At 38.6% G+C, this 25,405-nt stretch overlaps 2 protein-coding genes across 4 annotated transcripts in view; one reads left to right on the top strand and one right to left on the bottom strand.

Annotated features, from left to right (window-relative positions):
* SLC25A12 (solute carrier family 25 member 12) overlaps window positions 1-25,405 on the top strand; it is a 231,256-nt gene that overhangs the window by 37,879 nt on the left and 167,972 nt on the right. The gene's annotated exons all lie outside the window — the stretch shown is intronic.
* Window positions 1-25,405, bottom strand: part of HAT1 (histone acetyltransferase 1) — a 72,051-nt gene that overhangs the window by 21,402 nt on the left and 25,244 nt on the right. For all 3 annotated transcript variants that reach the window (XM_002812587.4, XM_054549494.2, XM_024243180.2), the window contains exons 3-8: window positions 23,479-23,554; window positions 17,240-17,360; window positions 4,604-4,783; window positions 4,232-4,353; window positions 3,627-3,731; window positions 3,191-3,297 (exon numbers count right to left, since the gene is read on the bottom strand). In XM_002812587.4, the coding sequence (XP_002812633.2) occupies window positions 3,191-3,297; window positions 3,627-3,731; window positions 4,232-4,353; window positions 4,604-4,783; window positions 17,240-17,360; window positions 23,479-23,554 (711 nt within the window). The remainder of the gene's footprint in view (window positions 1-3,190; window positions 3,298-3,626; window positions 3,732-4,231; window positions 4,354-4,603; window positions 4,784-17,239; window positions 17,361-23,478; window positions 23,555-25,405) is intronic.

The following is a 25,405-nucleotide window of genomic DNA, read 5'->3' as shown; positions in this document are numbered from 1 at the left end:
CCTAGCTGGAGTACAATGGCACAATCACAGCTCACTGCAGCCTTGACCTCCTGGGCTCTAACGATCCTCCCATCTCAGTCCCCCAAGTAGCTGGCTGGGACCATAGGTGTGTGCCACCATATCCAGCTAATTAAAAAAAACTTTTTTATAGAGATGGGAATCTCCCTATGTTGCCCAGGCTGGTCTTGAACCCCTGAGCTCAAGCAACCCTCCAGCTCAGCCTCCCAAACTTCTGGGATTACAGGCATGAGCCACTGTAACCAGCTGAGTGAAATTTTAAGTAACTTCTATACCCTCAGAAAAGTTTAGGAAATAGGTATCATAGGAAAATGAGTTACAGTTGAGAAAAACTACTCAGGCCACATTTCTACCTGAAATTTTCACAGAAGTCAAAAAACATGCAAAAAATTTCCAGTTTTAAATAAGCCATTACAGACTGATAATACTTTGTTTGCAGCTTAATACAAGGAACCAAGTCACCACTCAATCTTTAAGCCCTTTGAAAGTGCCAGTCTGAAATGAACTTAAAATGACACCCAATAATGTGTGACATCCTTCAATTCCTTTGTTTCTATGCTACAAAGATAAGCAACATACTTAAAGATAAAATTTTCTTGAATTTAAATCTACAATGATATGCAGGATCAAAAACTGAGTTTTTTCCAAATGTAATATATCATCTAGCAATCGTTTTTTTAAAGCTTCTCATATTAACGTACTATATTAGTGATAAAAAAATCATATTCTAAAGAAGGGAAATGAAATAACAGCACAATCACCTAAGTATAAACAATTCACATAATATTCTAAAAAGCTATATGGCACATCCCAGAACAATAAAGTACATTTAAAGGACAAATATAATTAGCTCTTAATATACTACCGATAGATAATAATACTGATATGTATTCCAGCCCAGAATCGATTTCTTTTGCCAAATGCAAATCCTTTCAGAAGTCCAGAGGAAACAGATCATTGATTCTATTTATAAAGTTATACAACTGAGATGTATTCAAATGCTGTACATCTTAAGAGAATGATATCTTCAAAAGGCAGATGGTATATAAGGAATTGTCTGCCAGTATTTTACCTTAAAATTGAGTGCAAAAAAATGAAAATGGGTGGCAATTATACCACAAACACCCATCCATTGGAAGTAAGATATAACTTAGGCCATCTACAGGAAGTTTCAATTATTATTAGATCTGGCTATCTGTCAAGTAAGCAAAAGGCCATCTCAATATAAAGAATATTCTGGATTGCAAATGGAGATCCAGAGCCTGCAAAAGAACCACAAAGCTAAAAAAACACACACAATAATGGAGAAACAGGCAACTAAATGACAGAAGAGTAGAAAAATCTGCAGTTTCGTTTTTTAAGGACTGGGTATGGAAATCTAGGAGAAATAAATATCTTAATGAGAACAGCTGATAAGGCATTTTTAGTATTTTTAAATGCTGAGAAATGTTAATGCTGAAAATAAAGGCCAATACCCAGTTGTCAAATTCAGAAGTCCTTTAGCATGTTTAGTCTTTTCTTTTTAGAGACTTCAGTTTCTAATGAATAACACCAATGAATAAAGGCTACCATTATTGATGACTCTTCACTGAGATTTAAGAAATAAAATTCTTTATCTGCTAATTGGTGCTAAGTATCAAGGACTTTATTGGTTGGAGTAGACAGAAGAAAGTGGTTAAGAGGCTTCAGAGAAACAACCCCTGCTGGCACATTACCCACTAGAGTAGACAAAGACTACTTATGTGAACTCCACATTAAAATCACCAAAAATGTCCCTTCATGTAGCAGCAAGTCTAAGCTCTATAAGTTAATAAAAGCTAAACAATTTTCTGCTCAACTAAAAGAAGTGACATAGTCTGTATTACGTTTCTACAATTTTATAAGTCACTAAGCTAGTGAAGTTGTCGCTTAAACAATTTATAACTTTTGTTATAAACGAAGTCTAGTAACTACTACTTTATCTCCTGAGTTTCCAACCCATTTAACAGTAGCAGGAAAGTCAGATGAAAAGATAATTCACCTCTATAAATGTGGAACTCCCTTTTAAAGACAACATGCTTTCCCTCCAGTTTATTATTCTACAGATCAATTCACTGTTCTGAAGCAACTTCAATTTTATTTACCTTGGATTACTAGTCTATATAAAGAAGGATGAAAGAATCTGCTTACTAGCCTATTTATGTGGTTGCCAGTCTTACAACCAGTTTTTTTTTTTTTGGGGGGGGGGGGTTGGGTGGGTGGGAGGTGGTGTCTTTAAACAAAATTCCCAAATAGCATTTTTTAACATGTTAATATTTTAGTGCATGTTAAATAGTATAGTTTGTAACAAAGATGGATCCAAATTCAAACTTGTAAGATTAATAAATTTTAATACCAATTTGCATGTAACTATCTGGTAAAGTATTTTTCAATAAAAGAAAAAGGTAACTTTCAGTTTCATCAGCAATTTTATGAACAACAAATTTGAAAGTTAGAAAATAACATAAATATTCCTTGGGCCACTTTGTTTTTTGGTGGATCACACTTTAACATATTATCATCTGAAACTCCATCTAATAATGCCTTCTCCTTTTAAAGAGTCAAGTCGAGTAAGTCGTCTTTCCTTCTCCTAAGCGTTCTATTCATACTGCTACTTCTATGGCTAATCCATACTGAAAGACATTTCCAAAACAAATAGGCCTACATTTCACCTTATCTACTACGGTTGTGAAGGCATGCATTTTAGGAATACAAAACACACACTTTAGGAAATGTGTATTCTATTCAAGAAGTATTTACCTTGACTTTTTTTCTCAGTAAAGTTTAGAATATTCTGCCCCTACATGTAAATTAAAGCACAGGCTGCCTCTAAATAATGCAACTGTTTGCCAAATAAAGTGAACAAATAAGTTATACCATACTTTCAACGTATTTACGCCTGACCAAGACTTCCCCATATATATTCAGCTCATTATCTTCAATTTGTTCCATTAAGCACTTCACAGTTAGGGATGTAATCCAATCCCCACAAAGGCTTATGCTCTAAAACATAAACTTAAGCCATCTTTAGATGGCTTAAACACCCTAGGAAAATGTTGCTGTTTAAAATAGTTATTTCTGACAAAAATAAAATCAATCAGTAAGAAGACATTTTTAGAAAGGCTCTTTCAGTAACAAATCAAATTTTACATACCTGTAATATCAAGAACTGTAGGAAATTCAGTGTAGTATCTATGAACTGTTTCAAGAAGTTGAGCACCATGGCCTTGACCTTGAAATGGAGTCAAAATCAGCATCTGACTACAGTAAAGAAATTATTTTAAAATTAAAATATCATAACATCACCAGTTTGAAACCTGCAGATCACTATAGTATTACAAACACTTTAAAGTTTGTGTGATCTTTTTTTTAATCCACCTTTGAGATACCCAAAAATTATCAAGATACTCAAAATTAGTTTAATCTTCTACAGTGTTTCAAAGGGAACAATGAAATAAATCAGTACATAGCCCATGAATAATAGTGATTTTTTTTTTAAACAAATCAACACCATTATAACAAGTATTGGAAACTTCAGCAGTTCCTTATTCTGAAATAAAAGATAAGGCACGTGTTATACTGCCAATTACCTTACACGTGGCCGGGTTTTGTCTGGGTACACATAGTAATTATAGACTGTCATGTAGCCTACGGTCGCAAAGAGCGTAGCTCCATCCTTATTATACTTCTCAAATCTGCAGATAAAACAGAAAGCCAAGCAGGTCAATTACAGTCGCGCTCCCATGCAGTGTCCATTTTCTTTTCCATTCTCTGACCGAATTTTCAGTGTCAGCAAGCTACTCTGTGAGGGCCCAATGGGTACACCTGCTATGTTCTGAATGTACAATTCACTTAATTGGTGTGCAGCAACTTGGATAAATCAGACCTCTTTACATCACTTCAGTGCACTTGCCTATTATAAAGATGAATAGGTGGCAAGTAAAAGAAAACACAGGCAAAGCTCATTTTACTGTTTAAGCCTACATTCAGGGCCCTAACGGACAACAGCATTTAATTCAGCTCTATTCTCAAGGTCTCCCAAAGCATAATGAAGGAAAACTCAAGCCTCATAAACAATAGTTTTTCTTTCCTGGGAAAAATATCATTATACTGTCCCAATAATTGGGCTGCCACAATTAAAATGCTGGCTTTGTGGAGGTAATAAGGTCTACTGTTGCTTTAGAACTGTACTTACACTAGAAAGTAGTGCCATCTTTCATCATCCACGTCAATAAAGCTAGCAGTTTCAATAAACCACATCAAAAAGGTCTGAAGCCTTTCATGATATTCTCGAAAGCCTCTACATGTCATGTCAGCCTAGGGAAAAAGCCAGGAAAAGTCAGGTGAAACTCATCACAAAGGTAAGTGAAAGTCTGCAGAACACAAAATTATCCTGTGGGAAAATGTTTAGAAGTCTCAGATTAAGATGTGAACACAGATACAGACATACACACAAAATAGATCTTTGTTTATAATGCTGATTAAAATTTGTTTACTGGAGTTAGAATAAATCACTGACAACAGAACTACATACAGGTTTCAGGCAAATATTTAGATTTATCTTTACCTTATATATCTGAAAGGTAAAGTTTTCTCCTCCTGTTGGACTGAGAACTGAGTAGGTATGAAGTAAGGTTCCGAATGGCTTGAAATCAACTTCCTTTTCCAGTAAAGAAAGGAAATCATTCGTGTTTGTGCAAAATCCAGGTGGAATGATTTGTCTAATTTTGCCCTCAACATCATCTGCCTAAAGAATAAAGGATATAAAAAATTAATAACAAATTCGACTTTAAGTTGAATATGGTTTATTTCTTTAAAATTGACAAAACCAACACAAATTACAAAACTTTGGTTGAAAACTAAAGAAGTAAACACACAGTGAACTGGAAAAGGATGAGCTTCCTGGGCACAAACTGCAACACACAAAATTGAGATGAGCATAATATAAAAGTAAATAAGAGAAGGCAGGTAACCTGATACCAAGTACAATAATAAGGGCAATGCTATGGACATTTCCATTATGTAGAAACAGCTGACTATACCCCTTCATGACAGTCTGAACTGGCCAAGGCAAAAGGTTGCTTATTATTTTATATGTGTCAAAGAAATCATATTACCCAAGACATGAAAAGATCACCAGCAGTAGTGAGATGAGACTAGAGTCTGACCAAATGAATAGCAATCTCACAACTAGATGGGTCACAATTCCCTCATATGCCAAACTCAAACTAAGATGATAACTTAAAAATATACCTATTTAGGAAATAACATAAATTATATGAATGGATATATCATTCTTTCATCCTTAGAATGTGACACAATTCTTACAGACCTGGATTTGTGACAGTAAAAAAGAGACAAGACTGGACAACAAAACTAAACTCGGAGATTAAAATTACCCTTGTTAAACAACCTCTATCAATGTTATCAGCTGAGCAGACTTCATAATCCTTTTCAAAATCCCAAAAGACCACTTGATTGAATACATTTACTACTTCTCTTTAACCATGAATATTTGATGAAGTCTTACAATAAAGTATTGCTGCTTCTCACCAGGCAATAAAACTTAATGAATTGGTCTCAACTTAACAAAACCTTATCCCTCAATACAGTCCCTAAAAGCCTGACATTACATTCAACAAAATGAGCTTGTATTCTATTCAAACTTTTTCCTGAACAATGAGGCCAGGTTTTTACTTAATGGAGTTTGCCGTGAGTTCAGCTGTAATGTTTGTATTGTATCTATTTCCACAAGGACTGACACAAGAACACTTTGTGTTAACTTACTAAGCAGCTCTTTCATACCGTTTACATGCATGATGGGTATTAGTTCTAAACCAAGACCCTTGCTACTTAGCATTCAAAACAGGGAAATTAAGATGCTTAGGACAAAATACACTACAAAAGGCTAATACAACATGCTACTAATTCCTATCCTTTCAACCATCTTTTAACTAAGTAGAAGCAATGCACCTGCAGATGAATAGCACTTTATTATGATTCAGTTACATTTCAGGATAGAGAGCCAGTGATGACGTTTATCACAAACAAGTTTTATTTTCAATGCTCTGGTATCACCAACATTTACATATAATTTGTTTATAGGTATAAAAAAGACCTATTATTGAAAATATAGCTCTTCAGCATTTTGCCCAACAGTTCATTTCTAATATGTACATCAGTCCTTGCAACTCATTCACACTCTAGATCAAATAAACTGCATTTCATAGGACTGTTTTTGCTTAAAGTACTATTTGATAAATATTTTTCCTTGAAATTGCTAACGTGAAGAGGCCATTGTAAGCATATTTTATAGAATCAGTACAATTTCAACAACTATCAAGGAAACTGTCATAATGAGGGATAGCTGTAATAGGTGTGTTGTGTAGCAATTAAAATCCAAAGTAGTGATGAGTAAAACAGTATAGCATGTTAGTTAAGGTTTTTAAAAAGTCAAGAAAAACTACTTTTAAAAAGAGATTTATAATCTATCAGTTTAAAAATCACTTTAAGACTTTCATAGCATGTATAATTTTAACTTTTAAAAGCTTTCCTTATGTCCTGTCTTCTCAAGAAGGCATTGCAAATCACTTTACATATCTTGTGTCAAATCTACTTCAAAGACTTCTCAGAAACTCTAAGTTTCAAGTAGCACTTTTGGTGGCAGGCAGAGCAACCCGAAGGTTTGCGCCCAACAAAGTTGAAAAAGGGCTTTCAGCCTTCAAAGGATGCCTATTTCCTGTAATAAATATCTTCAAATAAAATATTTTGCTTTGTGTAAGTTTACATATTAGGAATTTTTACAGGGGAAAAGGGCAATTTTAAAGCAAGGAATCTTTATATAATTATATAAATATATATTTATAAATAGTTATGTATATAAATATGTATCTGATATACTTACATAAAATATACAACTTAAAACCAAATAGTTCTTCAACCTAGAATTTAGAACTTCACTTCACTAAAGGGAAAATGTCTGCATTTCTCTATTAAATGGATTCTGCTTTAAGAAAAAAAAAAATCCTGACTACCATGTCTTAGAGATCTGTACTCTTTTCTCAAATATATAACTTAGTTCAATTTAAAATATTCATCTTTCAGATTGGATTACTTATCAGATAATAAAATCAGCACAAGAGCAAAACCTCATTTAATCATTGTTAATTGAATAGAGTTAAAAATGAACAGAAACTTTTTAATTCCAATGTTTGTGGCTAAAAGTTTAGACTCTATTTCTGAAGATCACTGAAAAATTCCCTGTCTTCCAGAGCATTATTCTAAACTTCAACTAAAATTATATAGAAATACAGAAAGGGTAAGAAATTCAGCTGACTAGACACACCAGGGAACTAGAATTTCAAAAAATTTTTAAAAAAGAAACCAGGCTGGGCATGGTGGCTCATGCCTATAATCCCAGCACTTTGGGAGGCCAAAACACGCACATCACCTGAAGTCAGGAGTTTGAGACCAGCCTGGCCAACATGGTGAAACCCTGTCCCTAATAAAAATACAAAAGTAGCTGGGCGTGGTGGCGTGCACCTGTAATCCCAGCTACTTGGGAGGCTGAGGCAGGAGAATCGCTTGAACTTGGGAGGCGGAGGTTGCAGTGAGCCAAGACTGCGCCACTGCACTCCAGCCTGGGTGACAGGGTGAGACTCCGTCTCGAAAAAAGAAACCAGAATACAACCTGATATATTTAATTAACAAAGACACCTCTTACAAATGGTTTCCTAACACTTGGCAATTTCTTTTTAAAAAAGAAAGTGCAAAAGTATTCTAGTTAGATATTCTGGTAGGTGGGTCATTATGAAATATTTTTAGATTGTATACAATTTAACTATGGTCATTTCAAGTTCCAGTGTTCTGTACTTTATTACACATGAACATGTTCATATGGAGCAATTTTTGCATTTCCTCATTATTGAATAAAGTGATATGCCTGATAATTAGTAATCTATTTTTTTAATGTTTATATTTGTATTTATACACATTTGAAAACCCAATAACCTCTCTAACGTCTTATCTTAAGCAGCACCATTTGTCTAAATTTCTCTAGTTATTTTTGAGATTGCAATTAAAGGCATGTTAAGTAGGTGGTAACATGTTGTTCTTTACTTGGCTAAAGTGGTACATAGACTTAACTATAATTCTAAGACTACCTAAAATATGCTTAAAAAAAAAAGCAAAAGAAATTCTGTATCTACTTAATGTTCTCAATCTCATGTTCTCTGATAATATTTAAGCTTTAACTACAGAATGTATTGTTGAGAAATTAAAAGTGTGAACTTTTTCACTAATGGAAAAACAAAGGTCATATTATGTTTATTTACACTGCATTAGTATTTTGCTACTTGAACTAAACAAGATAAACTTGTCAATATATACTTTTAAAGCTCTTTATATTTCATAAAAAGTATTACTTATCAAGAACACCATCAAATTTAAAATTTTACTAGTCTACCAAAGATTTTTTCGAAATTTCTGGATGTAGGATTTTCCTAGAAAGAGACTAAACACTCCATAAAATTTTAAAAATCTGCTCTCATCTACTCTCAAATTCAATCCAATTAGTGGGACACTAGGATAAAATAACTGAAATTCACAGTTAATACAAACTTTATCCATCTATTTCAACTTCCTGTACCAAACCTTTCCCAGAAATGCTAGCAATTAGCAAGACAACAATCTTAGTTACGCACTACTTCACTAAAAGGCAATGAAATTACCCCCAATAAAAGGCAGGAGGTTTTTGTTTTTAAGACAAGAGTCTTGCTCTGTCACCTAGGCTGGAATGCAGTAGTGTAACCATGGCTTACTGCAGCCTTGACCTCCTGGGCTCAAGAGATCTTTCTGTCTCAGCCTTCCAAGTAGCTGGGACTACAGGAGCATGCCATCATGCCTAGCTTTTGTTTTTGTTTTTGTTTTTTGAGACGGAGTCTTGCTCTGTCACCCAAGCTGGAGTACATTGGCGCGAACTCGGCTCCCTGCAACCTCCACCTCCCGAGTTCAAGTGATTCTCCTGCCTCGCCCTCCTGAGTAGCTAGGACCACAAGCATGCACCACAACACCTGGCTAATTTTTGCACTTTTGGTAGAGATGAGGTTTCACCATGTTGGCCAGGCTAGTCTCAAACTCCTGACCTCAAGTGATCTGTCCACCTCGGCCTCCCAAAGCGCTGGGATTACAGGTTTGAGCCACCACGCTCAGCTTTTTTTTTTTTTTTTTTTTTAAATAGGCAGGGTCTTATTATGTTACCAAGGCTGGTCTCAAATTCCTGGCCTCAAATGATCCTCCTGAGTCAGCCTACAGAGTAGCTGGCATTACAAGCACAGAGCAGGAGGTGTTAATAAAAGCAAAGGTCAAGGACAACCAGATGAAAAAATCATCAGTGTCTGAATAATCAAGTTTATTGTATTGTAAAATTCAGAATTATGTTTCCTTTAAAGATGATGGCTAGTAGAGATTTTATAGGCATCTTAATTGTGACTGAAGAATTTTAGGTGCAACTAGAGCATTCAGCTTGGAAAAGTAAAAGAATGGATGATTAAAAATTAATGTAATGACATAATCCTAATAAGAAATAACTTCTAAGCAGATGTTATGGCTGCTGACCATCTATGCAGTATGATCTGCAAAGCCCTAATATATAGACTCAAACCTAACATCCAAAATAAAATTTTTTATTTTTTCCACTTAAACCTATTTCTTCTACAGTTTTCCCAGTTAACAGTACCATAATTGAACTTGGGCAATAGGGTTCTCCTTGTTTCTTTTCTTCATCTGTCACATCTAATTTAACAGCAAACCTCCAAAATGTTCCTTACTCTGACAACTAAGTCCAGTGTCACCTCTAACACTGCAATGTTCTGGTCTCTTCTTTCATTTTTGCCCCATACAGTGTGTTCTCTGCACAGCAGCCAGAATCATATTTTAAAAATATAAATCACATTGTTTATGACCTCCACCTACTTAAGAATGCCTCTAAAGAATGCCAACTACTCTTATTTCTTGCAAACACCTATCACAGAACAGAAGATCCTATATGATGATCTAGTTTTGCATCCCCTTCAACCATCTCCTACCCCTCTCTCCATCACCACAATGATTTAACCCTGGTAATCTTTCTGCACTACAAAAATGCCAAAAATGCTATATTTTTTAGAGCCTTTGTATCTTAGTAAGCTTTACCCTCATATTATAACATGGCTGGTTCCCCCTTCATTATTCAGAAATGAGCAAAATTTATCTTCATAATACTACCTGAATTTAATTTGTGTATTTACTATTTTGTTTACTGACTGTTCCTCTTGGCTAGAATGTAAGCTCCATGACTTTGTCTGCCACTGTATCGCTGGCATCAAGAACACAGAAGGCACTATGGAATGAACACTCACTGCAAACTGAGATAGAAGACGCAAGCCCATGACCCATGTATCCCCTACCCAATCGTTTTTAATAAGGGGAAAAAAGTCTTTGTTTGAATACACAATATAAATGATCTTTGACCACAAAGCAAATGAGTAACTCTACAAAAAGACATTATAAAAGATTGATTCCTTACTCCTAACACAGTATTTCTAAATGGAAAAACCTAATTTTCAAGAATGGAACAATTAGATGTCAATGCAAATACACAGCTATTTTCACTGCGTGAAGTATTTAAAAGATTTATCTATAACTAAATCAATAGTTCCTTTGGAAGAAATCAATTCAGTGCTATCAGCTGCAACTGTAAAAAACAAAAACCCTCCAACAGTGGGTTTACACACAAGGAAAAATATCACCTGCATTTTTAATAAGAATATCTAGCTGGGTTTGGGTCTGGAGAATTTAGCAATCTACATATTTGATTATGAAAAAACTCTATTTTAATAAATGTGTTAAATGCTAGTTCATCTAAGATTACATCTTTTCAAACATCAAACCACTACAGTATTACTCAGAATCACTTTTGTATCTGCACAATTTCAAAAGTTATCCTGGGACACAAACTATATTAAATAAAACAAGTATTAAATGTAGTTACATATTATTTATCTGGCAAGCTCAGTCATCTCAAACATGGCTGGGAAGTGGGGAAAAACACAAAAAAAACAAGTAGTACTCAAGATATTTCTAATACTAAAGTTGAATAATGAATATGAAACTACTTCAGATCTTTTTCATGCTATGCACAATTCATATTATATGAAACTATTTCAGATCTTTTTCATGCTATGCACAATTCGTTTTATAGATGGGGCACAGGGTTGGCAAAAGAGGTAAAGTCAGAAGTTAATGTCAGTTTAAAGTCCTGAAAAAGTTGGTTGCATTGTTAATGTTTTAGGAACTGCTAATTCTGCAGAAGAAAGTTATGGCATATAGTATGAAGTAATCAGATTCCATCAAGCTTACCAATATGGTATTTTTAACCATGAGGGGTTTGCTAGTGTGAAGCCCCTTACAATGATAGCAGTAAACTGGGAGCACATGGCATAAAACACAGGAGAAGGCTGGGTACGGTGGCTTGTGCCTGTAATCCCAGCATTTTGGAAGGCCAAGGTGGGAGGATTGCTTGAGGCCAGGAGTTTGAGGCCAGTCTGGGCACTATAGCAAGACCCCGTCTCTATAAAAAATTAAAAATTAAAAAAAAAAAATTTTTAATGAGGGGGAAAAAACACATGGTCAAAAGGAGAAAGATACCTATGTAACAAACATGCACGTTCTGCACATGTATCCCAGAACTTAAAATTAAAAAAAAAAAAACGGGAGAGAGAGAAAGAAAAAGCAATAAGCCCAAGAGCCGGGATCCTCTTAGAACAGGTCATAAATATTCCTAACATCTTTTAATCAGGATATTATTATATATTATGCATAACAACACTAAATAATCATCTCCTAGTAGAATACTGATTAATTACTAGTTGTATGACTTTGGGCAAAACCTTTAAATATAACAAATCCCTCAAAATTTAAATAATAAAAAAGGGCCAAGTAAGTCAGTTCCAGTAATGAGAGGTTTTAACCAAAAATATAGATGGAGCATAGGGGTGGCAAAAGAGGTAAAGTCAACAGTTAAAGTCAGTTTAAAGCCCTGAAAAAGTTGGTTTCATTGTTAATTCTTTAGGAACTGCTACTTCTGCAGAAGAAAGTTATGACATACAGTATGAAGTAATACATTTCATTTTCCATACGTGTGACTAGCACAGTATTACCAACAGTATATCAGATATAATTTACTAAAACTTGCTGGATTTATAAGTGCAAAGAAAAGAGATTTTGCTATAAGAATTAACTTTCAATTTTATAAATATGATTTAGTGACAAAATGGGATTTAATCTTTAAAAAAATCAGAAATGCTTGGTGAAGTTTCAATGCCCTTAAATAAGGAATGCTCAGAAACAGAACAAGCCTAAAATATAATTTTCTTAAGGCCCTCAAAGATTCATGTCCATCCCACATGCAAAATACATTCATTCTATCCAAACATTCCTAAAAGTCTCAACCATTACCACATCAACTCAAGCCCAAAATCTCATCTAGATACAGTCAGTTCAAAAGTCACACATCTCATCATCTAAATCACCTATAGGTAAGACTGTGGGTATGATACATCCTAGGGAAAATTCCTCTCCATCTATGAACCTGTGAAATTAGAAAACAGTATCACTTCCAAAAGACAATGGTAGGACAGGCATAGGACAACAGTTATAGAATCTCTCATTCCAGAAAAGAAAATGGAAGGAAGAAAGGAGCCACTGCCACCAAGCAATTTCAAAATTCAGCATGGCAAACTCCATTAGGTTTCAAGGCCTAAGAATAACTGTGGCCTGCAGCTCCACCCTCTGGACCCAAAGCTTTGCCCTCAGAGTCATTCTTCCATTTTCTTTAAAGGTAGCACATGTTGGCAGCTGAGCAGTTTTATTAGCCTGTTTCCTGCCTGTGAAATCTGGAGAGTTCATACAGCCTTCCTTCATTTTGTCCTGTCAATCCAAGCTGCACTACAAAGTTTTAATTCTCAAAACCCTTGAGTCGCCTGTGTACGTCATGAGGGTTCATACCATTAGACAAGAGAGTCCTCCACAGATGTTCCCCAGATCTACATTCCTAGCTTTTTGCTGAGACAACTGAGGAGATCCATGAGTCACATGCCTAATCCCTTCAGCACTAGCAAAAGGTTATCCTGTCACACTCACGGCTTTCTCTCCAGAACACACTTTCCACTTTCCTGACAATGAATATCCTAACTAGTGTCTTCTACAATCTGGATAGGCTAAGAATTTCCCAAACCATCAAGTCCTGTATCCTTTTTGTTTAACAGTTCTTCCCTCAATTTATCTCTTTCATCACTTTACTATAAGCAGCCAGAAATCAGGCCACACCTCCAATACTTTGCATAAAAACCTCCTCAGCTAAACATCCAAGTTCATTGCTTACAGTAAGTTCTCCTTTCCACAGAACTGCAAGACATAACTCAGCTAGGCTTTCTGCCACTATAGAACAAGGATATCCTTTTCTCCAGTTGCCAAATACATGTTCCTCATTTTGTTCTAAGCCCTCACCAACCAGAGGCACTTCTTTTTTTTGTTTGTTTGTTTTTGGAGACAAGGTCTGGCTCTGTCACTCAGGCTGGAGTGCAGTGGCACAATCTTGGCTTACCGCAACCTTCACCTCCCGTGCTTAAGCCAGTCTCCCACCTCAGGCTCCAGAGTAGCTGGAACTAGCTGGAACTACAGGCACACACCACCACACCCAGCAAGTGTGTGTGTGTGAGAGTGTGTGTGAGTGTGAGAGAGAGAGAGAGAGAGAGAGAGAGTGTGTGTGTGTGTGTGTGTGTGTGTGTGTGTGTCTGTGTCAGAGATGGGGTTTTGCCACACTGCCCAGGCTCGCTTGAACTCCTGAGCCCAAGTGATCTACCTGCCTTGGGGTTTTGCCACACTGCCCAGGCTCGCTTGAACTCCTGAGCCCAAGTGATCTACCTGCCTTGGCCTCCCAAAGTGCTAGGATTACAGATGTGAGCCACTATGCCTGGCCTTTTTTTTTTTTTTTTTTTTTAAAGAGACAGGGTCTCACTGTCACCCAGGCTGGAGTGCAGTGGCATGATCGTACTTACCTTACTGTAGCCTCAACCTCCTGGCCTCAAATGATCCTCCTGCCTCAGTCTCCTCAGTAGCAGAGGCACTTTTTTTTTTTTTTTTTTTTTGAGACAGAGTCTCGCTCTGTTGCCCAAGGCTGGAGTGCAGTGGCGTGATATCGGCTCACTGCAACCTCCACCTCCCAGGTTCAGGTGATTCTCCTGCCTCAGCCTCCCGAGTAGCTGCGATTACAGGCATGCACCACCATGCCCGGCTAATTTTTGTATTTTTAGTAGAGACAGGGTTTCACTATGTTGGCCAAGCTGGTCTCAAACTCCTGACCTCGTGATCCACCCTCCTCGGCCTCCCAAAGTGCTGGGATTATAGGCACGAGCCAACGCATCCGGCTCATGTTCGTGTTTCTACCAAAACTAAGTTTATGACAATATATATATTCTCTAAGACGATACAGGTTTTCTCTCCCACACTCCTAGCTTCATTCTGAGCCCTAACCAACAGTCCATTATTTCCTTTATTTATTTATTTATTTTTGAAATGGAGTTTTGCTCTTGTTGCCTCGGCTGGAGTGCAGTGAATGGAGTGATCTTGGCTCACTGCAACCTCTGCCTCCCAGGTTCAAGTGATTCTCCTGCCTCACCCTCCCAAGTAGCTGGGATTACATGCGCCCGCCACCACGCCCGGCTAATTTTTGTATTTCTAGTAGAGATGGGTTTCACCACGTTGGCCAAGCTAGTCTCAAACTCCTGACCTCAGGTGATCCTCCCGCCTTGGCCTTCTAAATTGCTGGGATTACAGGCATGAGCCACCGTGCCTGGCCCATATTTCCTTTAACATCCATATCTCTACCAATAGTCCATTCAAGGTAATCTATGCTTTTTCTATCATGCACCTTCAAAACTCTTCCAGCCTCTACCTATTTCCAAAGACACTTCTACATTTTTAGTTATTGGTTATAGCAGCATCCCACTTCCTGGTATGAAAACCTGTATTAGTTTCCTGTGGCTGCTATAATAAATTACCACAAACTTGGTGGCTTAAAACAATATTTATTCTCTTATGGTCTGGAGGTGTTCTGAAATCAGTATCACTGGGCTGTAACCAAGGTAATACACTCCCTCTGGAAGATCTAGGAGGGAATCTGTTCCTTTCTTCCAGCTTCTAGTGAGTAAGCATTCTTTGGCTTGTGGCCATATCACATCTGCCTCTGTGGTCACACTGCCTTCTCCTTTTCTGTCATCAAGTTTCCTTCTGTCTCCCTCTCATTAGGATACATATCATTACATTTAGGTACACTCAAATATTCCAGGATAATATCAAGATACTTAATTATATCAGCAAAGTGCTTTTTGCAATATGAGGCACCATTCACAGGTTCCAGATATTAGGACATGGATATCTTTTGGGGAGAACCATTATTCAGTCTACCACAGATGCATACTCATCTCTCTTTTTTTGAGATGGAGTCTTGCTCTGTCACCCAGGCTGGAGTGCAATGGCGCAATCTTGGCTCACTGCAACCTCCATCTCCTGGGTTCAAGCAATTCTCCCGCCTTAGCCTCCCGAGTAGCTGGGATTACAGGCATGCGCCACTGCGCCCAGCTAATTTTCGTATTTTTAGTAGAGACGGGGTTTCGCCATGTTGGCCAGGCTGGTCTCGAACTCCTGACCTCAGGTGATCCGCCCACCTCAGCCTCCCAAAGTGATAGGATTACAGGCGTGAGCCACCGTGCCCAGCCTCATCTCTCTCTTTACCTTTATCCCCTTTTGATACACTCACTTTAAGTAGTTTTATAATGTGATCAGCTTGATCATCCATGTATTCCATCCATAAAGGAATATATTAGCAAAATTTGTGGGATTAGATATGCAGCAAGAGAAACTTCAATAGATTCTACACTAGGTAAAAGTGGAAAATTTAGCTATTTCCCTCCATCTTCTTTGACTTATAGGAAATAACCACAATAAAAAACAAAAGTTGGCAAAAAAATAAAACTCTGATCACAAAGGCAAAGATTTTTATGAAGAAGGTCCATGCAGGAAACAGAACAGGATCATGATCACAGGATTAACTGTAATGACAGGGAGGCAAATGCCTCCATAACTAAAGACTGAGTATATGATTTTATTTAATTAATTTTTTTTTGAGACACAGTTTCACTCTGTCACCCAGGCTACAGTGAAGTGGCACGATCTCAACTCACTGCAACCTCTGCCTCCCGGGTTCAAGCAATTCTTGTGCCTCAGCCTCCCAAGTAGCTGGGATTACAGATGCGTACCACCACGCCCAGCTAATTTTTGTATTTTTAGTAGAGATGGGGTTTCACCATGTTGGCCAGACTGGTCTCGAACTCCTGACCTCAGGTGATCCGCCCACCTTGGCCTCCCAAAGTGCTGGGATTACAGGCGTAAGCCACCACACCCAGCCTGAGAATGTGATTTTAAAACTACCATATAATAGATTCTTCCCTCAAACCTTAATTTTTTTTTTTTTTTTTTTTTTAGAGACAGGGTCTTGTTCTGTTGCCCAGGCTGGAGTGCAGTGGTGCCATCATGGCTCACTGGCAGCCTCAAGCTCCTGGGCTCAAGTAATCCTCCCACCTCAGCCTCCCAAGTCGCTGAGGGTCTCACTATGTTGTCCAGCCTGGTTTCCAACTCCTGGGCTTGAGATCCTCCCACTTCAGCCTCCAAAAGCACTGGGATTATAGGCACAAGCCACTGCACCCAGCCCAAACCTTTAATTTTTAGAACCTATTTGTTTATTGTTTGTTTGTTTTGTTTTTGAGACAGGGTCTAGCTCTGTCATCCAGGCTGTAGTACAGTGGCATGATCTCAGCTGACTGTAGCCTCTGCCTCCTGGGCTCAAGCCATCCTCCGACCTCAGCCTCCTGAGTAGCTGGAATTACAGACACAAGCCACCACGCCCCACTAATTTTTGTGGCTTTTTTGAGAAATGGGCTCTCACTATGTTGGCCAGGCTGGTCTGGAACTGCTGAGATCAAAAGATCTGCCCCCCTTGGTCCCCCAAACTGCTGGGGTTACAGGTGTGAGCCACTGCACCTGGCCTAAAACCTGTTTTAAAATAAATTAAATTGGAAAACAGTTTAAAAAGTATTTCTGTTCTTACCTCTACACAGTCAAAGTTCTCATCAACTTTAGATGCATATTCAACACGGAACATTGTTGACAGGCTACCAGCAATATAGTATAACAGGATCTTTAGACCCTTGTAACCAAAAGCAGTTTCACTGAAATGGAAAAAATAGCAATAATGGAATGAATTTTTTCAGTCATTAAAAAGTATTAACCCTACATATAAACAAGTTTAACTTCATGGGTAGTTTCAAGATTTTAAACTATACTTAAAAAAAAACTACAATAAAATGTGTTTCAGTTTTCATCTATAAAATAGAATAACTCAGGAATGTTGCCTAAGTCAGGAATATTGTTTGGGTTAAATAAGTTAATACATGTAAACTACTTATAAAACTGGCACATTGTATAAGTACTCACTAAATGTCAGACATTTAATACTATTGCTACTGTTGCTGCTGCTGCTACCATTACCAGTATTAGAAGGCATTTCAAATGAGAGAAGTAGTGTTAAACTAGGACCTGGCGAGGCAAGCAGCTACCAAGCCTTGGACCAGTCCCTCCAACTTACTGCTTACTGAATCACCAAAATCCAGAGCTGCAGCAATAGTACCTGCCTTACTACATGTAAACTGCTCTATGAACTCAAAAGGCAGATATGGAACTGCTGCTAATTTTTCCACCCCTGCTCCCTGCTATCACATTTATGCCTTAATATTCCTTTTTCCAGCTTAAAAGAGTCTTCTAAAAAGTGAACTCTAAATTATCCAGAATAGGTAAATCTATAGAGACAGAAAGTAAATTAGTGACTGCCTAAGACTAGGGGTCAGGGTAAAGGAAAGTGACTATTAATGCATTTTAGCGTTTTTGATGGAAGTAATGACAATGTTCCAAAATTGACTGTGTTTGCACAACTCTGAATACATTAAAAACCACTGAATTGTACACTTTAAATAAATGAATTGCACAGTATATATCTCAATAAAGCTGTACTCTGATTTTTTTAGAAAGTGAATTGTGAAAGAAAAGTGTTTGAAAGAAGCAGTGTCATTTCCAAATTTCTATCTAGGCTACGAAAATATGGAGCATTGTCCATTCCAGCAACTCTGAAAGTTATGTGAAGAAGAAAGGAGTGGCAATGATACTAGGATCAAGACCAATATCATGCTTGGGTCATACGGTTCAGGGATATCACTATTATGTTACTGTCCCCCGCCCACCTTAGAAGAATGGTATGCAATCACCCCACTTTCGGTGATATTATGCAAAACAGTGTGCAAAATGCCATTAAGAAGCACTATCTGGTCCAGGCATGGTGGCTCACACCTGTAATCCCAGCACTTTGGGAGGCTGAGGCGGGGGGGATCACCTGAGGTCAGGAGTTCAAGACCTGCCTGCCAACATGGTGAAACCCCGTCTCTACTAAAACTACAAAAAAAAAAAAAAAAAAAAAAAAAAAAAAAGGCGGGTATGGTGGTGGGTGCCTGTAATCCCAGCTACTCAAGAGGCTGAGGCAGGAGAATAGATTGAACCCAGGAGGTGCAGACTGCAGTGAGCTGAGATTGCGCCACTGCACTTCAGCCTGGGCAACAGAGCAAGACTCCGTCTCAAAAAATTAAAAAGAAGCACTATCTGTAAAACTAGATCTTATCTACTAAGATATTACACAGATTTTTTAAAGTAGTAAAAAGTAAAGAATAAAACAATGTCTCTTTAGAGACAGAACTCCAAAGAAAAAATATTCTTATTTTTATAATAAAGTAAAACCTGTTTAAAATATGAAAGGCTGAAATTTTGGCATTAATCTATGTATAATAAGATACAATTATTAATATGTGAAAGCACATAAAATGCCTAATCTGATACATTAATAATGAAAAATTCACAGGAAATTCATTGCAGGAAGAGACATTTGTTGACTTAAAAACAATAAGGGCCTGGTGCAGTGGCTCACGCCTGTAATCCCAGCACTTTGGGAGGCCGAGGCGGGTGGATCACCTGAGGTCAGGAGTTCGACACCAGCCTGGCCAACATGGCAAAACCCCATCTCTACTAAAAATAACAAAAATTAGCTGGGCATGGTGGCAGGCGCCTGTAATCCCAGAGACTGGGGAGGCTGAGGCAGGAGCATCACTTGAACCCAGGAGACGCAGCTTGCAGTGAGCCGAGATCGCACCATTCATTGCACTCCAGCCTGGGCAACAAGAGCGAAACTCCGTCTCAAAACAAAACAAAACAAAACACACATTAAGGCCAGGCACAGTGGCTAACGCCTGTAATGCCAACACTTTGGAAGGCTGAGGCAGGTGGATCACCTGAGGTCAGGAGTTCAAGACCAGCCTGGCCGACAGGGTGAAACCTCGTCTCTACTAAAAATACAAAAATTAGCTGGGTGGGATAGCACATGTCTGTAGTCCCACCTACTCGAGAAGCTGAGGCAGGAGAATCGCTTAAACCTGAGAGGCGGAGGTTGCAGTGAGCCAAGATTGCACCACTGCATTCCAGCCTCGGCAACAGAGTGAGACTCCATCTCAAAAAACAAGCAAACAACAAAAAAAGCCACACATTAAATATGGCTGGGTGCAGTGGCTCACGCCTGTAATTCTAGGACTTTGGGAGGCTGAGGCGGGCAGACTGTCTAAGCTCCAGAGTTCGGGACCAGCCTGGCCAACATGCCAAAACCCCGTCTCTACTAAAATCACAAAAAAAAAAAAAAATTATCTGGATGTGGTGGCACACGCCTGTAGTCTCAGCTACTCAGGAGGCTGAGGCATGAGAATCGCTTGAACTGGGAGGCGGCAGAGGATGCAACGAGCCGAGAAGATCATGCCACTGCATTCTAGCCTGGGCAACAGAGCAAGACTCCGTCTCAAAAAACAAACAAACAAAAAAAACCCCAAACCCCCACACATTAAAGAAATATGTCAATGATGTTAAAATAATGCATGGGGGGAAAAAAGACATGAAGGGAAATATTTAAATGTCCACTATGTCTAAATACCCTTTCCTACTACAACAAACCAGGGGTTCCATGGGAGACTGACTGACTCCAGAACTAATAGGGAAAGTGCAAGATGAATCTGGAAACATCTTATTGTGTGAGAAAGTAAAGTATCACCAAAATTATAAGGACATATCAGAAAGACTCGAAAGTGTCTGAAAGGGTGGCCACTTGCCAAATCTGGGACAATTTGAGCATCAAAATTATTAGCAGTAACAGATTGTACACAACCCACTGAATTGTAAAAGACTCCTTAGCCAGGTGCGGTGGTTCATGCCTGTAATCCCAGCACTTGGAGGATCACTTGAGCCCAGGAGTTCAAGACCAGCCTGGTCAACATAGGAAGACCCCCATCTCTTAAAATTTTTTTTTTTTTGAGACAGTCTCGCTCTGTTGCCCAGGCTGGAGTGCAGTGGTGCAATCTCAGCTCACTGCAACCTCTGCCTCCCAGGTTCAGGCAATTCTCCTGCCTCAGCTTCCCAAGTAGCTGGGACTACAGGCGCACGCCACCACGCCTGGCTAATTTTTTGTATTTTAGTAGAGACGTGGTTTCACCATGTTGCCCAGGCTGGTCGCGAACTCCTGGCTCAGGCAAACCTTCCGCCTCGGCCTCCCAAACTTTTGGGATTACAGGTCTAAACCACTGCACCCGGCCAAAAAATTTTTAAAAATTAGCTGGGTATGGTGGTACACGCCTATAGTCCCACCTCCTCAGGAGGCTGAGATGGGAAGATCTGCTTGAGCCTGGGAATTCAAGGCTGCAGTGAGCTGTGATCGCACCACTGCACTTCAGCCTGGGTGACAGAGCAAGACCCTGTCTCAAAAAACAAAAACAAAAAAAAGGATCCCTGAGTTTGATATAAAGAAATAAATAAATAAGAGGAAGAAGAAGAGCTCTTTCTCATAATAGCATGCCCAACCAATAAATGAAAAAGGTATGAAAGAGTTACAAAATCACCATTTTACAATCATCATAGTAAAATACTGATTCAAGCAAGAATCATTAATGGATGCTTCTGGGTGAAAGCTTGAGGAAAACAGGATATTTTCAGTCTCACAGTATCTCCCTACAAACTACTTATAAATTACAAAGGAAAAAACATTAACTTTATAGTGGAAAAACCTAGCAGCCACCTCTAAACCAAGTGACCCAAGTTAACTTAACCAACAAGGGACAAACTGACATCATGGACTTCCTGATGTGATACACTGAGGACACAATACCATTTCTGTAATGTCACAGCAAAAATATGCATTACCTGAGTTTAATCACAAATAAACCAATCAAATTAATCCAATATAACAGTTCTACAAAATTAGCCTATACCCTGCAAAAATGTCTGTTAGGAAAAAACAAATGCTGAGGATCTGTTTCAGATTAAAGAAGAATGAAGAGATAGGACAACGAAATACAATATGATTCTGTATTGGATCCAGGATTGGAGAAAATTGCTATAAAGGAATTACTAGAAATCAACTGACAAAATCTGAAACATGGGCTGTATATCAGAAGATAGTACTGTATCAGGCCGGGCATGGTAGCTCACGCCTATAATCCCAGCACTTTGGGAGGCCAAGGTGGGTGATCACTTGAGGTCAGGAGATTGAGACCAATCTGACCAAGATGGTGAAACCCCGTCTCTACTAAAAATACAAAAATTAGCTGGGTGTGGTGGCGGGCGCCTGTAATCTCAGCTACTTGGGAGGCTGAGGCAGAAGAATCATCTGAACCCAGGAAATGGAGGTTGCAATCAGTTGAGATAGCACCGCTGCATTCCAGCCTGGGCAACAACACGAGACTCTGTATCAATGTTAAATTTCCTGAATTTTTACAACTCTTCCATGGTTATTAACCTTACTTTTAGGAAATACATAGTGAAGAGAAATGAGGTGTAAAGGATCAGGATAGATCTGCAACCTACTCTCAAATGGTTCAACAACAACAAGAAGAAGAGAGAATGATTAAAGCAAATGTAGCTAAATGGCAACTGGTGAATCCAGGTAAAAAAATATACAGAAATCACTGTACTATTCTTGCAACTTTCTGCAAATGTGAAATGTTTTCAAAATCAAAAGTTTTTTTAAAAAGTAACTATTTCGATGATGTAATCAAAGTATAGGAAATTAAAGAACAGTGCTAAATATGCTGGGACATATCTTTATTTTGTTTTTGTTTTTTTGAGACAGCCTCGCTCTGTCGCACAGGCTGGAGTGCAGTGGCATGATCTCGGCTCACTGCAACCTCTGCCTCCGGGGTTGAAGTGATTCTCCTGCCTCAGCCTCCCGAGTAGCCAGGACTACAGGCGTGTGCCACCACGCCTGGCTAATTTTAGTATTTTTAATAGAGACGGGGTTTCACCATATTAGCCAGGCCGGTCTGGAACTCCTGACCTCAGGCAATCTGCCCGCCTCAGCCTCCCAAAATGTTGGGATTACAGGCATGAGCCACCGCGCCTGGCCTGGGACATATATTTAAAGTTCCTTCTAAAAAATAAACTTCAGGGCAGGTACAGTGGTTCATGCCTGTAGTCCCAGCTCTTTGGGAGGCGCAGATGGGAGGATCACTTGAGCCCAGGAGTTCAAGACCAGCCTGGGCAACATAGGGAGACCCAATCTCTACAAAAAATAAAAAAAAAAGGCAGGCATGATGGTGTGTGCCTGTAGTCCCAGCTACTCGGAGGCTCAGGTGGGAGGACTGCTTATGCCCAGGAGGTTCAGGCTGCAGTGAGCTTTGATCACACTACTGCACTCCAGCCTGGGTTACACAGCGAGATCCTATCTCAAAAATAAATAAATAAATAATAAATAAACTTCTCTCAACTGCTTATTTAATCATAGAATAACAACTTAAGCTTTCTATTACAGCTTTAGGGGAATACATGCTACTAGAAGTAATTTAGCAAAATGGTAGCAGAAAAAAGTAGTAGTTATGATTATGGGCTCTGGAGTCAGATTGCCTAAAATCTACACTCCAGCCATTTGTATGTTCATGAACAATTATCCAATTCTATCAATGCACAAAGCAGCAAATAATAATACCATCATTAATACTGTTGTGAGAATTAAATAATGCATTTATAGCACTTAATGGTAGGTATTAAAATGACTGGTGTCTCAATGTAAAAAAAAGCACCATTATAACATATATTTTAAGATAAACCACATTATAAATAAGAACAAAGAAAATAAAATTTGATTTCTAAATCTAAAAGAAAAAGAATGAAATTTTTTTTTCCATACTAATTTGACAAACATTTTACTAAGTTACTTACTCATCCCCAAAGAGTTGATGGGTATACTCAGGAAAGAAAGTTCTAATGTCATTTTCAAGATCTTCAGGAAAACGAACTGTTTCAAGGGACAAAAAAATGGAGATATTAAAGATAACTAAAGATATTGAAGGTGACAGGTATTCCTATTTCAGGAGTTTCAGTATAACTAGGATACAGCCAACATTTTTCTTACTCAAAGTGTCATTTCACCATTATATGATTTATTTACACTGTATTCTCAAGAGACTAGTGAACAAAGAAAATTAAAATATTACTTTGAGTGCTTCAGCATCAAAACCCTACTTATTCTAAGAATCAGAAGGCTAGGTATGACAGAGGCACCTGATTTAGTTTTTATTTTTCCATGTTTACGCACAATGCAATGAGTAAAGGAAAAACAAAAAGACGCTTTGAGGTAAGAAAAGTTACAGCAAATGAAAACAGAATGCTGGAAGAAACATTCTGATAATAACAATAACCTGAGTTTGATGAAGTCATTCTTTTTGACTGCTAGATGACATTTATGTTGTTCTCATGTTTGTTTTTTGCTATTAAAAATAACACTGCAATGACATCCTTATATACATCCTGCTGTACTTTTATAAGTATACACAGGGGAAATTCCTGGCAGCAGAAAACTAGGGGAAGAGTACTGAAATATTTGTATACATATTGCTAAAGTGGCCAGGTGCAGTGGCTCATGGCTGTAATCCCAGGACTTTGGGAGGCCAAGGCGGGCAGATCATCTGAGGTCAGGAGTTCGCGCCCAGCCTGGCTGACATGGTGAAACCATCTCTACTAAAAATACAAAAATTAGGCTGGGCACAGTGGCTCATGCCTGTAATCCCAACACTTTGGGAGGCTGAGGTGGGCAGATTACCTGAGGTCAGGAGTTCAAGACCAACCTGGCCAACATGGTGAAATCCCGTCTCTACTAAAAATACAAAAATTAGCTGGGCATGGTGGCACACACCTGTAATCCCAGCTACTTGGGAGGCTGAGGCAGGAGAACTGCTTGAGCCCGGGAGGCGGAGGTTGCAGTGAGCCGAGATCGTGCCACTGCACTGCAGCCTGGCCAACAGAGCGAGACTCTCTCTCAAAAAAAAAAAAATAAATAAATAAATAATTGGCTAGCCATGGTGGTGCATGCCTGTAGTCCCAGCTACTTGGAGGGCTGAGGCAGGAGAATCGCTTAAATCCAGGAGGTAGAGGTTGCAGTAAGCCAAGATCATGCCACTGCACTCCAGCCTGGGCGACAAAGACTGTCTCAAAAAAAAAAAAAAAAAAAAAATTATAGCTAGCTAGCTAGCTAGCTAGCTAAAGTGCCCTATAAAAATATTGTAACAGTTTATACACCCACAAGCAGTTTATATACCCATAGTTTGTAAACTCCTTTGCTCCCTACATCCTTGAGAACACCCTGCTGTACTCAAGGATACTCTGTACCCTCAACTTTAATTTCTATCAATCTAAGATGGAATGGGTATCCTTTTATTATTTTTATTTGTATTTGTTGTGAGTACTGAAATACTAGATAGTTCCCTGATAAAATTTATCTTAGGAAGAAAATTTTATTCATTAAAAAATTCTTAAGCAATTGAAAGAATGAAAAGAAAAATTGGAGGGCTGGGCGCGGTGGCTCACACCTGTAATCCCAGCACTTTGGGAGGCTGAGGCAGGCAGATCACTTGAAGTCAGGAGTTCAAGACCAGCCTAACCAACATGGTGAAATGCCGTCTCTACTAAAATACAAAAACTAGCCAGGCATGGTGGTGGGTCCCTATAATCCCAACTACTCTGGAGGCTGAGGCATGAGAATCGCTTGAACCTGGGAGGAGGAGGTTGCACTGAGCTGAGATTGTGCCACTGCACTCCAGCCTGGGCGACCGAGTGAGACTCCGTCTCAGGGGGAAAAAAGAAGATAAAC

The sequence above is a fragment of the Pongo abelii genome, chromosome 11 (assembly GCF_028885655.2).
Source record: "Pongo abelii isolate AG06213 chromosome 11, NHGRI_mPonAbe1-v2.0_pri, whole genome shotgun sequence".
NCBI lineage: Eukaryota > Metazoa > Chordata > Mammalia > Primates > Hominidae > Pongo > Pongo abelii.
Note: the sequence above shows the minus strand (reverse complement) of the source record. Positions and strands in the feature narration are given on the sequence as shown.